This window comes from Dermacentor silvarum, chromosome 1 (assembly GCF_013339745.2).
Source record: "Dermacentor silvarum isolate Dsil-2018 chromosome 1, BIME_Dsil_1.4, whole genome shotgun sequence".
NCBI classification, from domain to species: domain Eukaryota; kingdom Metazoa; phylum Arthropoda; class Arachnida; order Ixodida; family Ixodidae; genus Dermacentor; species Dermacentor silvarum.
In genome coordinates this window covers 88,793,550-88,811,877 of record NC_051154.1, presented here as the reverse complement: position 1 = coordinate 88,811,877, position 18,328 = coordinate 88,793,550, and the positions used below count along the sequence as shown (strand labels likewise).

The window sequence follows — 18,328 nt, the reverse complement described above, 5'->3', positions numbered from 1 at the left end:
TTTTCTTCAGCTTGTCTAGCAATGTTTATGGTCACTTGCGACCACTGTATTAGTCCAATTTCCTTGTTTTATTTTATGTCTAGAATCGATCGGAGTTATCTGCTTTTTCCCCTACCATCGTCTTATTATCAATGCGCTTCATATTTTTTGAGCACTGACTGTAAGTTATTTGATATTATATGTGTTCTTTGTTTATCAGGAACATTGTGGCAACACTAACTTATCGGCACTACTGCGAACATCCGACCCCTCCACACGTGTGGTCGGCGCCACAGCCATGCAAATGACTGGAACGTTTACACACACTGCATACGCTGGCACAGGAGGCTAAAACGAGTCGTATCTTTTCCGAGGAAAAGAACAAGCTTTTATATACTTTGGAAGATGTCATTTTTTATTGTTCTTATTGCTTCGGCAAAAAAGACACTGTAAATAACACATTTATGTCAATATACAGAACCAGCACAAAACCCCAGTGGCGCGTGCAGATGGGACAGGACAGCGACACTGGCAATCACGCCATTAGTTTTGATCCACGAGGGAGAGAGACAAAAACAAAATTACACAAACGTTGAGAATAACTTTGCATGGCGGCACACACGGCAAGAATGCCACGATTTTCAGCGTACTCAAGCCATGTACTTTGGACGCCAACTGTATACATCGTCGAGATCACAAGAAATGCCGTTGTTGTAAAGCTTCGCCGTATCATCGAAACACGACAGTAGGTTTATTAATATGGCCTGTTGGTTTCTTCGTCCAGCGAGAAACATTCAATAATCACGCACTGAGGAAAAAAAGAAAAAAGGAAGACATGAAGCACCATGGGTTGTGCGTAGGGATACCTTTAGCTTTAGCGTGACGCACTAAGTCACAATATTTTGAATCGGAGAAGACGTCCGCACGGCTTATGTCACCAACTTCTGCACAACACTCGGTGAACACAACGATCAGCACAGGGTTGCGAACTAGGACTCCTGGACTCAATTATATTTTTTAAACAGAAAATAAAGCGTTCTGCCTTGACAAGAAAGTTGTCACTTCCTCTTTTTTCCCAGTTATTATTTTTTTCTCATGTCTTGGATGACATATCCTCATTTCAAGGAAAATGACGAATGTTCTACATTAGTTTCCTACTCTAGAGAGTAACCATCCACGTGCAAGTTTAAGTCACATCATCTATTTACATGTGCACGCTGGTACACTCGAAGCCATGTAAACAAAGAACACAGTGGGAGACACATAAGTATAACACGATGCTCGCCTGGGCTTCCCAAACGTGGTTGCACTCACGCTGTGTCCTATGGGAAAAGGGTTACAAGTCAGGCACAACCGACAGGGACGCCACGCTATTTGGTCTACTGGATTCTGCTGGGTGACGTTACTCGGGTGAAGGATGCGCTAACAGCAAGTCGTCGTGACTAAATGAACGGCTCGAGTCTCACAGCACAGCTTTTATATCCGCTTACTCGCTGATGGAATGTTGTGTAACCACTGCTGAATTAATTTACCGACAGTGAGCGATCAGATTCAGCCATTATTGAACGTTTAGATAATGGGACTTACATTCGCCAGGAGGCGATGACAGTCCCCTGACAAGGACAACGTGGGCGAAGACAAGTGGTCCCTCGACGAATACAATGTTCACTTGTCGAAACGCTGGCGTTAAGCTGAGTGTCCCTTTCTGTCCCTATTGTTGATCAATCCCAGTCCCCATATTTCTGTGACCCATTTTTCTTCTTTGGACTTGAACAAAATAATTCCGGAGTTGCGGATGCTTTATCGCTGCGTCGGCTTATACCTTGAACACATAATCTAAATTGCACTTACTTATAGAAATATCTTACATCACTTTCGCAACGATCTGTAAAAAATTACACCACAGAGTACTTAATCACATGCAAGAAAGTCGCATTCATGCATAACGATTTGACCGCAAGCTTGTTGTTCTGTCACGCTGGTTGTACAGAACACATGAGTGTGCTGTCACTCTTGAGTATTTCGCAGTACCGCCATTTTTCTCTTTCGCGATGCTGTTCCTGCTTTGAAAGATTCAGTTGTATTAAGTGCCCTTTGAAATCCAGAAAAGAATAAATAGCGCAATAATTTATTTTATTAGCTTTCTGATGAATGCATTACAGTGGTGCACTAACGCAGGGAAGAAACGCTAATAGGCATTTCATTTGAAATTGAACATTGTACAATGACGCAACTATAGCAAATACATTGAGCGGCGGCGAGTCATTTCAAGCAATTTTTCAGGAAGAGGACATAATGATTAGCTTTCATCAAGAATAAGTTCAAGGTTGTTTTAAGTCTTAACATTAAAATAATTATTTAAATAGTCTTTTTTATATGCGCACATATTGAAATGCAACTAATCATTCTAAAAGTATCAGCAAAGATAGCGTTGTTGCTCATTTCATTGTCAGACCGTACTCTACCTTTTTCTGACCGCACTTATACGCTGGTGCACGACAACAACGGAAAGCCTGGACAGTAGCGCAACTACGCAAAACAGATATACCACGCGTATCACATCGATCCCCATTCACTTATCAATCGATGTCAGACATACCCGCTAGGAGCGCTGCAATATTAACAGAACTTGGTGGTACCAGATGCATGCACGATACGTATTTCATATGAAAGACCTAATCAAAGAACCACGGCTGCATGCAGCAGCAGATGCTACGTCATCAGTTTATACAACGATCGCGCCACGCTGAGCACACACGGGCGCATTGTCGACTGCCTCTGTTATGTACTAAGGTCTGAATCCGAGCTACTTGGTAAGGCAACATCTTTGAATGAAGCAGCGCAAAAGACGGGACCGTGTTTGTTCGCCACTCGGCGCGTCCCGTCTTTTGCGATGATTCGTTCGAAGATGTTGCCTCTGTCATCTCTCGCCGTCGTCAGAAGCGTCAGTTAGAGTGTAACATCTCTCGAAGTGTACAAGGAACTGACATGTGCGACGGGCCGCGATGTACCGCTTTCTCTTATACATCGGTGGAAACAAGCATGGCCGCACACTTGACAGAGCAGTACTCCTGGTACAGGCGCGCGTGCCCCGCTGCCGACGGCCTGCGCCCGCAAGTCGCGCGCGTAATTGCACGCGTGCTGGATGACAACGTCCAGCGACGACGAGGTGCGCGCAGTCAGAAGGGCGCGACTGTGAACTTGAGTCCTCTCACTGGGCTGTGACCAGGCGGGCGACCCTCCCACAGCCTCAGAGTCCACGAAGGAGGCGCATGGAAGACGAGTCCCAAAGAACAGGCGAGCGGACGCAGAGGGACAGCCGACGCCGTGCGCGCGCTTCGCACAGTCTTTGTCCCTTTGGTTCCTCTTCTTTTTTTTCTGTCTCTCAACCTGAGGTGTGGCACATTGAGCGCGAAAGCGCACACAGTCTTTTATAGTATGTACAGTCTCTGGGTCTCCTGGGAGAATAACTATGTACAGGGCGAACGATAATGCACGGGGAGGGGAAAAGAGTATTGCACTGTGTGTGTAAGCGGGTTCCACGGGCGCCTAGATGGAGGCTAAGCTGTCGGGCCGGCGGTCGTCGCGGTGGTGGTGCCGTAGCAGCGGGTCCTCCTGGCGCATTTTCTTGGCGTCGCCGTGCTCCATCTCGTGGTCCGACACATCGTCGTGGCGCAACTGCTCCGCCTCGTTGTCGTGCTTCTTTTTGGCCGTGGCCATCTCGGCGGCGTGCTTCTTCCGCCACTTCGTTCTCCGATTTTGAAACCACACCTGCGTGGAAAAACATGTGCGCCACGTGAGTTTCGTTTTGTCATCGATAAAGCAGATAAACAGTGCGGAGATTACGCGCTGGCAGACATCTCGAGTAAGCAAGCCTTCCACAGAAATATCAACAAAAAGAAGGAATTCTAAGTGACGACCCTGAATATCAGAACCCACGAACGGGGTTAGAAAGCACGCTCGAGAAAAGCTCTCTAAAAGCCCTTTAAGATTTCTTTTTAAGAAATTTATTCAAGCACTCATTGGGCAGCCTACACAAAAGACGACAAGTGCAGAGTTTCTCATAAGTTCAACTTCTCTGCGAACAGTCACTTCCTAAGCTACAGTGCATGGCGCCTGGATGTGCAATGAACCAGCGCAACGGAAGAGGAAGTCCTGTGGTTTTCGGCTATGTTTACGCTGGTTAGTGCGTTAAAGAATGCAAAAAGTTGAGCAGTGTCCAGCAACTTCCTGCTTATTTTGCCTACCTTTATTAGAGCTTTCGGTAAAAGAACAAGGAGGAGGAGTAGATTTTAATGAAGAGAAGAGAGGAGAGGTCGGCCTGGAGAGCGTGTCTCTAGCCTGCTACTCCTCACAGGGGTAAGGGGAAGTGGGAGATACAGGGAGAGGTAAGTGGCAGGTGATTATGATATCGTACAAATGAGCTACTATTTACACACGTTGTCCAATACGCGGTTGGGCACTTTTCACACACTACACGCAGGAGTAGTGTTGTCCACACAAAACGTCATCGCACAAACACATTTCGCACATTGCACACTGCACACTGCACAGGTCCTAGAGACGACCGTCTAGGCCCGTCTCACACATAAAGTTCAAAAGCGATCTTATGGTGCGCTGGGCATGATCAATGCTTCTCCACGCGCCTAAAACCTTTGCTTCTGAAAATGGGCGGGAGTCCAAACAGTCAACACTATGCTTTAGTGTCCTTCGCTCCGCCGCATATTGAGGGCAAACTCAAAGTATGTGGTCTATTGTCTCGGGAGTGTGACAGACGCTGCAATCAGGGTCCCGTTCTTGTCCAATCTTGTTAAGGTATTTGCGAGTGTACGCCACACCAAGCCGTAATCGATGGATCAGTGTTTCCTGGCCTCTCCGCATCCGAAGTGGAAGTCGGAATCGCAAACCGGCGTCAAGTCTATATGGAGGCGCTCTTGCGATATTCGGGGCTGTCCCATTGTCGCGCCATAGACATTTTGATGGAGTTGTGTAGCAAGGCGTTGATGTCATAACGGCAAAAGGGAAGTTTTATAATCTCCCCGTCAGTGTGCGCCATTTTTGCTTCCGCGTCAACCTGCTTATTTCCGGCTATTCCACAGTGGCTGGGAATCCACTGCAGCGCAATGGTATGTCCGGATTGAGACGCCTCAGTAAGCAGAGCCATGATGTCGTAGATTAGAGGATTACATGTAAAAGAACAAAGTTTGGTCTAATGCATAGGACTGACACGTTACCTCTTAAAAATGTGTAGAAAGGAAATGAAATGAGAAGGAATTGGCGAAACACAATAACAAAAGCGACACTGTGTTTTCGCAGGCATCTTTACAATGAAGATTGAACATATAAATGAAGATATGCATCACAAACAGGGACCTCAGCATGCCACGTATAGGTGCTGGAATAGACAGAGAAACACGAAGTGGGCAAGGCGACAGCCGCAGCGGCACAATGTTCACGCGTTGTTCGTTTATTGCGCATGTGTATGGAGAAGGGGGGGGGGGGAGGGGGGTTTACTCAGACAACGCTTTTTGTACTCGTTCTGATAACCGTCATTTGATGAAGTTTGCGCGCTTATCATGCCTTTGCTTCTACATGAGTGCCCATCTATGCCCAAATTGTGTACCCCGTCAGTATACAGCTCGTGGATGAGTCTGGACGCGGAGCTAAGCCCATGGTCTTTCCTTTAAAAGTAAACCGACTTAGGTCAAATTCTAGCTGTAGTACACACGTGGTAGCACTAACGAATGTTCAGCCGCGAATTGGGAAATTTCGGCTGCTTACATGGCCTACCCAGTGCAGGGTCCTGCTCTTCTGCCATTTCGCACTTTGGGCCTGCTGAGCCACGTATCATACGTCACCTAGCGTGTTCTTTTTTATATACTTTTTGCACTGTACGTGTTCACTCGTAATAAATGTGACAGTTACAATCGATACTTATAATATCGTGAATGATATTATTACCTACTATGAATCTGTGTTTGCACGCGACAACTTCAAAATTCATCTTTTTGGTAAACAGTCAGACAGCTATATTGGTGATATTGACACGGGTACTTATTCTTAATCTAATCAGGGTGTGTTAAATTTAATATTACATTTAGATCACCAAAATACCGTTTGTCCTGATAATAGAGACAACGTATTTATCACCATTTAATAATCATAGACTAGTCGTTAGTCAGCTAAAATTTTTCAGTAATATCTTTCAACATTCATTCTTTATTCAGCTTGAAAATTTACTACAAGTTTTCCCTCTACACAATTCCTGGAACAATTTTTGTTGAACTACAGATTGATCTCTCTTGCATTCCATTAGTGCAATTTAATAGAACACATATAATGCGCAAACATATTCCTCGGTATTTTCAGACAAATACATTTTATGTGACGCTCAATATAGCTTAACTCGTGCCTTCGGCACCGTTACCTAGCTCATTTCATGATGTCATTAGAGCTCTTGACATTGGTAATCAAGTCGACGCAATATATACAGATTTATCTAAAGTATTTGACCCTGGCACTTACTCTAAGGCGCTGAAAAACAAAGCTTTCTATAATTCTAAACAGCCATGCCTTAGTTAACTGCATCACTTACTTTCTCACATTCTCTCGAACTGGTCTCGATATATGTGTTTTAACTTTTATTGATCCTCTGTTGTCACTGTAACATCAGTTGTGCCTCTATATAGGCTCAGGCTTAGGTGTGCTCCTCTTTTTAAGACTTACCGCGTACTATTTCTGTTAGCATCCGCTTGTACGCCGATGATTGTGTTCTGCAATTTTTAACAAATGGTTTTCATCTTTCTGGCATGGCGTGATATTCGGCACATGCAAACTAATTTCTATAAAACAATTTTCCTATAATTTACTATGAGTGCTCTTAGTCATCTCGTTTCACCTGTTCGGTTGCTGACTTTCCACTGGGAAATCTGCCGCAATAAAAATAGCTCGGTCTTCTTTTCACAAAGCATGTGTCTTGGTCTCATCACACAGCACAGACGTGCAATGTTGCGCTGTAAAGGCTAGGTTATCTTCAAAGTACTCTACGTTCGTATTATCTTAAAACAAGGCTTCTGACATATGACTCATTCGTCCGCTTTGGAAACTATACACACAAACGAAAAAATCCGACATTGACAAAATTGAATCAATCTTCAAGAAAGCCGCCCACTTCACTTATCGTCGCTATGACAGGAATGCTTCACCCAATTCCGATAGTTCAAACCTACAGCCTGTCACTCTTTCTACTTGTCGTTATTTCTAATCTCTAAAGCTTTTTTCATTTCATGCACTCGTAAATTCCGCCATGGTTATCACGATTTCCACTATACTCAGCAACTATACACCAGGCCAGCCAGACCTACATACACAATAATTAACAAGCGTTTTTAAATAGGTATTTCGCCCGGACTGTAGATCACTATATCATGTATTACCTGATCACGTTCGATCTCAATCACATAATGAATTCCTTTGATGCATTGTGGATCAATGACTTGATTTCTTCGTTTTCTATCTTGTGCCTTGCATTGCATCTTGTACGCCTCATTTCTCTGTTAACCCTTTGAGACCCCAGTATGTTGAACTGAATGAATGAATGAATTGATTAATTAATGCATAAATAAATAAATAAATAAATAAATAAATAAATAAATAAATAAATAAATAAATAAATAAATAAATAAATAAATAAATAAATACCTGCAGAATGCACAACATCGGAGAAATCTGAGGTCTGCTGCACATATAAATGCCAAATGTCTACACCAGCCCGCAAACTTTTCCCAAGTGCTTGAAGAAACATATACCAGCTTGAAGGTGTTAATATGCACTGTAGCTGAACTTCGTATTTTTCGTCGAATCTTGAGCCGGTATTCAGGAAAAGCTCTTACACTATCATTTTTCGTTAGTGTAAATTCTAGCCATGCGTTATGCTGAACATATTATTACAGAAGGCGGCCAACCAAGAATTTCACGTGCATGTTCTTTTGCGGAGAACTTATAATATTCAGAGACTCTAGAACAACCGATAAGATCGCGGTAATTTCGCAAATCACGTCGTTTATGGCATCTTATCCTACGCGTTGTGGGCAAAACATAGAACAAAAACAAAAACCCCAAAAAGTTCATTTCTGTCTTCGGTGTGGCATCTACGGAAATATCTTTAGGAATTGAATATTAACGCGTGCGTTGACTGAAGTCAGCATTATTTCACATAAGAATAGTGAAGTAAAGATATTAATGTGTTTTATTACCGCTAGTCATTAGTATTCACAATTCAACTCCTTCAAACAACAGTATCCCGCACTCAGATGAAACTGCCGGGAGGACAAGGAAAATATTATTTTTTTTCAGATAAATTGTATCATTGTATTAACAATAAATTCCATTTTATTATATACAGTTGTATTCCGCCCATCATGTAGAACGACAATCATGGCCAAACTGTCACTTGCATCGAGACGCAGTCATTAGAAGACACTTGCCAAAACAACAAACCCCGCTCACACGCCTGTACAAGTTTTGCGAATGAGCAACCAGACACCGAAAGACGCTCGATGTGGCGCCCATCGCTTTAGTACACAACAGCGCTACACCTATAGCACGCGTACGCTCTGCAAGTAGCACAGCTTGACAGCGTTTAGGGTCCAATATATTCAAGGCAGAACGAATCGGCATGAGGGCCTCCGGGGGACCGCGGGACAGACGAAGACGCACGAGGCGAGCGTGTCCGCGAGGTGGCCACGAGAAGGAATAGCCCGGCCGCCCCCCCGCGCGCGGTAATGAAAGCCACCGCGGGCATCTGTTGATCGTCCCCCTCCCTCGTGATTCGGGCCTCCATGGACGAGGCGAGCGCAAATGAGGCCGCCCGCTGCTTCCCGTATGAGCGGCCTGGGATCCCGTGCCGCTGCTGCACGCCCCAAGGCCTCGCACGCGACCGATCGCACAGCGAGGGGACATCTATATGGTGGCTCTCGTTGCCGAATGGAAGGCGCTTCTCTTGTCCGTAGATTGGCGGTCGTTAGTGGACCAGTAGGAGAGCCATTTCACGCCTATTCAGGGAACAACACGCGAGGTTGGAAAACGGCCTTATTGTCTTCTGATTGCCCACTGGTGGTTACCAGATGAGCCGATGTCCCGGGGATCTCCTTTTTTACTTGCTATCCTTTGCCGCTTCTTCTTTTTTTTTTCTATCTTTCTTCGTACATGCGGGAAACCCATCGTCCGGCTAATAGCGCCTGTCGCGAGAGAGTTTTAGCCCTGCCGCTTCTTTGTATCAACGATGTATACGGTTATGCGGTAATTTCAGCCTTGCGCCTGCTCCCTTTGGCCGGGCGGCAAGATTTACCGTGTGGGCAGGTGCTCTTCGTGCGGCAATGAGGCATGGCTACAACTCTCTATTACCTTCAGGCTGTCTTGTTAAACCTTCGTTTCCCATTAAGGGCAGAGCAGCAAGAAAATAAAAAGGGGGTCAAGTGCGGAACCAACCGTTTATTATATTCCATAGTGAAAGTAAGAGTTCTTCGATAATGATACTTCGAAAAAAAAAAAAAGTGAGCTCGTCAGGCTCGCAGCAACTACCCTGAGGTTCACCGCAAGAAGACTTTGTCACCGTGGGACAGGAAGTTGCACTTGCAAAGTGTAATTATTTCAATCGTGAAGGCGTCATGAAGCCGACAAGCGAAAAAAGATTACAAGTATGTCATAAAACTCGGTGGCGCACCTCCTTTCAGAGGTCTAAGCTTGTCAACTACAGCGCATATTCACGTGAAGAGCTGTTTCGGTATGAGAGCCCAGCAGAGAGTTAGAAGAAAGTGTGGTTGCAATTTATTCCGTCTATCTGAAAGCACAATTAATTAATTTTGACAACGTGTGGTTCTTTAACATGCACCCGGTAACGAGCGTTCTTGCATTTCGCCCCATTGGAATGCGGCCACCGTGGACGGTATCGCACCCACGACATCGCACTCAGCAGCACAACGTCATAGCCACTGAGCTATCACCGCAGGTGCATGAGCAACACGACAGCTTCCGACGGGTTTTCCATATTTTCGGCAAGTGAGGAGCATACACCTGATCTAAAGAGAGAAAATATGTACAGATCTGATTCCATCTGGGAAACCATATTAATGCGAAGCTTTCAGCTGCACAATGCATGTAATTTACCATTCTAACGTTATATTTTTGCGCGTATACTTCAAGGTTGTATTGCGCGTCTGGTTGCTGGCGTCGACGTTTGTTTCGCATCAGTGCAAAGATGTATACGCGATTGAATTTCTTCCACTGTGGGGGCTTGCTTAGGGGTCATCAAAAAGACTAATACGTATGCCCTTTGAGGGCCGTTTTAAGTTCTACAAGCGTAACGTGGAGCTCCCCAACGTAGTCTGTGGTAGAACGCCTAACTCTACCTGTAGTACAAAGAACGATGCACCAGCGTAGAGAGAGCGCGAAATCACGCGCGCGCACAACGTGCCACTGAACTAGACTCTACACCTGCGCCGTTCGAGAGACGATGAGGGAGAGAACGGTTGACGTCATTGTGGAACGCTTGCTCCCAGCAGCCTTTGCGAGTGCGGAGCGGAGTGTGCGACCGGGGCTACGCGGACGCTGAGGAAGAAAATCCGAGTAGCGAGCTTACAAATGTTTTGTTATAAAATGTGCGCATGCTTGTTGCGTTCACTCACTTTTACTTGACTTTCGGACATGCCAAGGGCGTAGGCAAGCTTGGCTCTCTCGGGTCCTGCGAGATACTTGGTCTGCTCGAAGGTCTTCTCTAAAACGTAGATCTGGTGACCGGAGAAGGTGGGTCGCGTGTGCTTCTTCTTGCCGTCCTTGTCCAAGCAGTTCTGGGCCACTGGAGAGACAGACAAGAAGAGGAGCACGATCAATTTATGCCCGGCCAGTCATTGTGCGCGGAATGGAGAATGACCGCGGGTACTGCTTTGTCACAGTACCACCCACGTCCTTCCCGCTTCTTATACTGTTCAGAACACTTTAGTTTCGGAGGATTGGCGCCTCCATCTTGGACTGCTAATAACAAACTTTCTATTGGCATCTCATAACGTACTGCGCTTCGAACAGTAATCTTCAAGCCGAAAAAATAGAACCGTTCAACCGCGTTTGGTGGTGCGCGCTTACTTGGAGCCGCCCTTCGCGATAGCGACTGAATACTCACATTAATAGTCAAATGCTCTTTTTTTTTCTCTCTCTCTCTCTTTCTCTCTTTTATGCAGTGCTTATTGATTGCGATACGCAAGCGAATCACATTTTCTTGCGTATCGCAGTCCTTACTTTCAAATTTCAAAATATCGTTACATATAGTCCCTTTGTTGCATTACGTAGACACGTGAAACAATGCCCTGCTATAGAGCATCATTTCCGCTGTTAGCTGTTTGCTCGCTTACACACCAGCTATGGAGCGTTTTCATTCCGAAATACTGAAGTTAATCAATCCCTCAGATATATAGTGTTTCTCGCGACGTAACTTCGTATTTGCCCATTCACCGTGCCAGTATCTCCTACAAGTTATAAAAATTCATATCCGAAACAGAGCAAAAATGCCGTTATCATTGTCATGCAAGCACAAACACTAGGAACACGATGTGATTTGTTCTTATCGTTTGAGTTTCTTAAGGTTTGCTCTTGTTCTTTTTTCTATTGTGATTCTTTTTTTTTTTGTATTAACTTTCTGTAAAAACAAATTTTTCTACCTATTTCACAATTTCTACCTTTTACGACTTATACTGATCCACTTTTGTTACACGGATTACCTATATAACTCCATGTGATGTAACTCAATCTGAGTCCCAGGGCCCCAAATTTATTCTTCTATTGTGTTTCATTACTAATACACTGTTCCTCTGATTATTAGGGGAAAACAAAACAAAATGGTCTATTGAACTGGCTGAGCGATATAGACAAGCGGTACCGGGGATACTCGTCGCGTTCGTTTCAGGCGAAGAGACAAATGACTTGAGCAAAGAAAATTTTAAGGGTAAAATGCGTACTTTCTAAGATTCTATTCGTTTTCAATTCTTCTGGCCCTTCGACATTGGCTCCCACGTAGCCGTGTCCCCGCTATCGCCGGAATCGGTGATATGGTGTGACGGATGATATGAAAAGAATAGAATTAGACGAAAACAATCCTAGCAACACACTCACCAGATTTAGGCGAAGCTCTAAAGAAATCTCGCCGGTTTATATACCCTGTATCTAACAAAGGGAAGGTGAGTAAAACTAAGAAAGTTCCGCACCGGTGGTCGATCGGGGTACCGAACCTTCCACAACAAAATGTGGTCGGGCTACCACTGTTTGCGAAATACGACAAATAGTAAGTGCGACGAGTTATCCTGAACACGAGTGTTGCCGGGCCATATTACGGTCGCAACCAGGGGAGAGTATACCGTGGTTACGCGAGAAAAGGCGATGACGGAACTTATGTACTCCATTGCAGTGAGGAAGGCAGCGATATCCATCAGCAGTACGTATAATTATGCACTATCAGAATGAAGTTTATAAACGCCAAGATGTAATACAATGCAATGATTTGCAACAGGAAGTGCCAAGTCAGATTTTAATGGGGCGTCCTTAACAAAGTATGTGCAAGAATACAGAGCGCAGTTGCAACAATATATATATATATATATATATATATATATATATATATATATATATATATATATCGTTTGCTTCTGAAATGCAAGAAACATTTAAAAAGTGTTTCGCACGTCTCATAAGTGAGTGAGTCATTAGAGAGTTTTAGATTAGGGGGACGCAAGCGTTGGGGCCCCTAGCACATGGGGCCACGGTACTGCGCATGCGTACCGTGGCCGATCTGCGCATGCGCAGTACCGTGGCCTCAAGCGCTAGGGGGCCCCAACACTTGCGTCCCCCTAATGTAAAACTCTCTATTGAGTGTCTTGCTATGCGTTGAGAACGTACAGTCGCACCTTTAATGTCCTCAGCAAGCACGGCAAGTTTTCTCAGCGTACTCTTAAGGGCTTTGAATAAGCAGGCTGTCATTTCGGATTGCGAGCTATTTACAGAAGACGAATGTAAAAAAAAAAGAAGAAAAAAAAAAAACAGCGACACTTTCGAAACTTACTAACAGAAAAGAAAGAACATGTCCTTCATTCCTGTCTGACCTGCATAAATTTTGGCTTTAAACTATCTGTGATACTACGCGCAGGCGGCAAATTAAAAAAAAAAAACAAAAAAACATTGTCTAGGAATGCGTGTTTCCCGTGATAATGGTTTGCGTTGACGCGCGGCTCTGGATGCATACTTTATTGAGCTGAAAGAACCTTACCTACAACATGCGCACGAAACTGCAAATAAGTACACATCATCGGGGCTCGCCCACGTTAATGAAGAGCTAATCCCGCTCAACACATAAAACCAAGGAAAAAGTAAAAGCGGCGAGACGCATATCCCAGTGAGCTATCGCAGTTTTGTTCGGCCACGCCAAGAATATTTTCCTAAATACCATGACATACTACTCTAGATGACAATGACAGCCAAACGCCTATGACGACGTTTACACGTGTTTTCAGGGCCCACTACATCATTTACGCCCGGGTCTACTGATCCTTGCTGTTCTTTTTTTGGTAGCACCAGGGCATTCTTCCATCCGCATGCAAATGAGAAGAGCAACCACGGCTCGAGGGCTGCACACTCCACAGCGCCGCGCACTCGTCGATGATTTCACTGCGACCGCCGGGTCTCGCGGAGGAGCAAAGCGGCTCCGAAAGGCGAGGGGAGCGCGCCGCCGCGGTGAGCGATTATTTGCTGCGCGCACTTCGGTGGGCGAAGAATTGGCTGCGAACGCGCTCCGCGGGCGCCTGCTGTCGCTGCCGAGCGGGGGGGGGAACGCGGCGCCGCAGCTGCTTTGCCAACGGCTCTCGATATTGGGTTGCGAATCGCAGGACGCCATAAACCAGCTCCAGTCCTAATGCACACGCGCATCGGCGCGGGGTGTATGGGAGGGGGGCCCTTGGAGGGAATGCCTACCCCCCCTTCCCCCGCATTTTTGACAGCTCGCTGGCCCGGCGTCGCTCGCCATAAGTCAATGCGGGCCGCGCAGAGCCGCGCGTCAAATATATGATATTGACATGTCTCGACACCGCGCGGCCCTGTTGCGATAGCGCCGTGTGGCTGTTTTCGCTACTTTTGTGCTTGGCCCTGCGCGTGTTACACGAATTGCGGGCTCGCCGGTCGGCGTGCGGCCGCACTTCCCCGCCGCGGTCTCCTTGCTCGCCGCAGAGGTGGTTTGTTTCGTTCCGCGTGCTATAGACACGTGTTCTGTCGATAAGTGGATGCGGGAAATGACTGGAATGATTTTCTCGCGGTTAAGGCGTATTGAGCGGACAGAAGACGGAAGGGCGCACCGCTGTGTGTGTTTGTGTGCGCTGCTTGTGTGACATTACACACAGACGCGCGCGCACACGCGCTAGAAACGCGCACGGCTTCCTACGCGCCAATGGATGTGTATATCGGCGCGCCGAATTGACAGGACGGGGCACGATGATGAAAAGCTGTTCAGCACAGTTTAATAGCGGCGAATTTCAATGTGTGCCCATGCTTGTCACGTGTCGCCAGCCGGGACAGCCGCTATACCGTGGGTAGCTCCAGCCGATGTGACGTGCTCTACACCGCAGCTGGTGCGATTCTGTTCGTAGGTGTGCTATTTTTCTTACCGAACGGATGCGGATTTTATTCTGCTCGCGTAGCGGTGCACAACCGCAGAAGCTATAAGTTCAGCTAAGAGAAAAAAAGAAAAAAGAAAAGTTATGTATATTTCACTGTTTTCTAACTACAACAATGAAAAACAACAGCCAACCTGATAACCTGGCGGGTGTGGAATATCACGTGCTTTACGTGCAATGATCAGGAGTCATTCCCAGTGCTCGAAGATGCAGTCTTCTCAGGTCTTCTCAGCAGTAATGCATGTATATAGTATAGCTTCAGCGCACACGAAACACACTATTTCACGGTTATAGCAAAGTGCACAAACCTGAAGTAATAAAGCGAAGCTTTCAAGCTTTTTTAACCTCTTCTTCACACTTTGGTGCCCGTTTCTAACCACTATCGAATGTGCAGGTGCACACTGACGTCTGAACGCCGCGCTCCCACAACTCATGAAACTCGTGCCACAAGATATATAGTCTTGTATTGGCCTATATAGTGCCTAATTCGAACAACACATCCTGCACCCTTTCCGCACCCTTTACTATCATGGATATCTATAATAAGCCCCAGTCTACTGTGGCGTTTTGCTAGAGGTTATGCGTTACATGTGTCCTATAGATCACGCACGTGATTTATGACGTATACGCATAATAGCAAGCCATTTAAACGCGCGGAAATAGCCAGCACGGTATCTTACGGCAATTGCGTTTCGAAAATGCTCGCCGGTATTAGACGATGCGATACCTACGTCGAGATTCGGTGGACATATCGATCGCATGTTCACTAGAGAAATTGCCAACATGAAAGCCGTTAATTACGCGTCTTGCTTTATCGTCTTCAGATCGATATTATGCGAAGTCACACAGTGATACAGAGCCATAGACACGTCGTAATATGTAAATAAAGAGACCTGCACTTTGTATATACCATGCGTTGTTTTTCAATTCACCGTTCTCTAAAACTAAGAAAGCGTCGCGTACAATATCAACTAACATCAGGGATGGGTTCTGCATAATGTTTTTCGTTATATAGTATCTGTAACAGCTGCACGTGGAAGGAAATCATCTTTGCGATTAAGAGACCATAACTGCATGCTGTATATCTCATTAAAGAAATAACATCTCTGCAGCTTCTTGTAAGCCCACACCGACACCCCTCTTCGTCTGTTCTGACATCCCCTAATAAGTGAATTTAGAAACAATGAAACAACTGGCCGAAGATATACTGACACTAATGAGATATAAAGCCACGCGCTAACCTACAGTTGTGCTTCTGGTGAAAACTAATACACAAAACTAACGATGTCTTCCATAGAAACACTATACATTCGTTGAGTGCCTCACCGTGGATAGCTGTTCTGACACGGAGCTCTCATGAGATCTGATACGGCTAGACTTTCTTTCTTCCTTTCTTTTTGTTTTGTTTTTAATGGGAAAGCGATCATGCATTTCTATACTGGAAGTTCATGCATGGTCACGCGCAAGCTCAGGATATTGAGCACAGCGTGTGATGAAGCACCCTCACACGTGGTAATAAAGGTATTATCGCAAGCTACACAAATCCATTACGTGCAGAATTGTAAAGCAGGCTCCACATTTCGTAACACAGTGACAAGAGCGGTGCTAAGGCAGTCACACCGATTGGGAATGCGGTAAGATGCAAGTATTCCACGATTCAGCGCCACATCTACATTCCCTTTCAGGCTAACATCGCTATGTTACGACAGAACGGCTGAAGGCGACGCTAAAAGATGTCCACGCGGACAGAGATGTCACAAGATCACAACAGAAATTGTAAATCCTCGCACCCTTACCAACCTTTTGTATGTCTGTGTATGTTTGTGTTATTGTCTGTGGTTGTGCGCACCGAGAAATATTGTCAGCATGCCATGCGTATTGTTTTTTTGTTGTTTTTTTTACCTTTTAAAGCGCGATTGCGAATCCGTATTAGAAATTCACATTCATAAAAAGACACAAAGACACAGCGCTCTGTCTACGTTTCTTTGTGTCCTTGTGTGAATGTGAATTTCTGCTTTGGTTAGCTACCGTAAAAACAGGAATATAGGTCGAACTTTTTTTCAAAAAACCATTGCGAAAAGTCGACCCTCGTCTTATATACCAGACATTGGCGGAAAAACTACGGAAGTCTTGCAACAATGGGCAGGTGAAGTAAACAGCCGCCTTCACCATCGCATTCAGGCTGCTTTTTCACATTTTGTGTCAAAATGAGCGGAAGCCGACGGCAATTCACCGTCGCCTTCAAGAAAAAGGCGATTGAGTACGCGGAAGCCGCCAGGTTGCCGTGGGCTTCGTATCGTGCGACCATCGACCCAAGTGTTTGTCAGCACCTTATCATCACGGCACGGAGCAGCATTTAAATAAATACTGTCACCATTGTGCAACCGGCTTAGTCGCATTTGTTTAAAGGTAAGGGTGTCTTTCGGTACTTTTGCCATTGAAAAAGATTTTTTTTTTCATTTTTAGAATTGGTTAGTTGGGGAGTCGACCTATATTCCGGTTCGACCTATAGTCCGGTTTTTACGGTAATATGAATTCTTTACTTTGTTCAAATGAATAAAATAAATTCTAGAAAAGCTCGAATCGCAGGAACTATTTTCGGATGAGAGTGAGTGCTGAACCGTTCTGTGGGTCCGTGCAAAGAGAGACAAACAAGAAATAATAATAATAATAATAATAATAATAATAATAATAATAATAATAATAATAATAATAATAATAATAATAATAATAATAATAATAATAATAATAAAAGCCAAGGGTGAAAAAAAAGAAAAGAAGAAAAAGAAAAGGAGGCAGTGGGCGAAAGAAAGAACTCTCAAGTAGAAAATTTCGCAGACGGAGGTCATGCATGATTCCAGGGCCCTATTCTCCGTCGATCACTTTCGGCGCATGTTGATTGGTCAAGCCACTCTCAGAAGCTGGTGTGACGAAAGCAATGGGGTTATTTTCCCTTCGCATGCAGTTATCGAGTGCACTGACGTAATCCTCGTCGCTATAGTGATGCGCCGCGCTGAACGTTTCGTAAAGCTAGAGTAAATGTGTTTCCGAAAGTGATCGACTGAGAATAAAGCCGCAGACGTGAAGGAAGCCGTTGTTCGGCGAGCAGGCGCCCGCCGCACCTGCAGTTACGCTCCGGCACGCCCTGACAGCCGCGGAGAAAAGGGACAATTTATTGCATAAGCGCGCACGGCAGGCCCGAGTGTGCCGCGGACATCCGAGTAGACCTGGTGGGCGGTTATAGACCGGTCGGCCAACCGCGGCTATCATTTAGGGCCCGTAGCGAGCTGCTGTCCCGCACAAGCCAAGCTGGCTGCAGGGGTGGTGCCGTTAACCGCGCGAGGACAAATGGCGGCGCGTGGATAGATGGCCGCCCATCTTCGCCCTCCTCTGCCGTGTAGTGCCGGTGATTAATCGCCGGGAAACGAAGACCGCCAGGTCCGAGTAAATATCAGAAAGGCCCGCGGCGTTGTGGCGTGCACCGGCGCGCGGGCTCTCCACGGGGAAAAGGGTTTGGCCAGACGCCCTTTTTCTCGTGCACACGTTAAATTAATTCAGACCGGCAGCCTTATACGAACTTGCAACGCCGGAAACGCCATCTCGATAGATCGAAGTGACTCTGATTTGTTAAAACAAATGTAGGC

At 45.6% G+C, this 18,328-nt stretch overlaps 1 protein-coding gene across 1 annotated transcript in view; it reads right to left on the bottom strand.

Annotated features, from left to right (window-relative positions):
• Positions 1 to 377: 377 nt before the first annotated feature.
• The window catches only part of LOC119431978 (homeobox protein Nkx-6.2), a 34,506-nt gene continuing 16,555 nt past the window's right edge, over positions 378 to 18,328 (bottom strand). Inside the window, exons 2-3 of the mRNA XM_037699418.2 lie at positions 10,665 to 10,834; positions 378 to 3,750 (exon numbers count right to left, since the gene is read on the bottom strand). Coding sequence (XP_037555346.1) covers positions 3,529 to 3,750; positions 10,665 to 10,834 — 392 coding nt within the window. The 3' untranslated portion in view covers positions 378 to 3,528. The remainder of the gene's footprint in view (positions 3,751 to 10,664; positions 10,835 to 18,328) is intronic.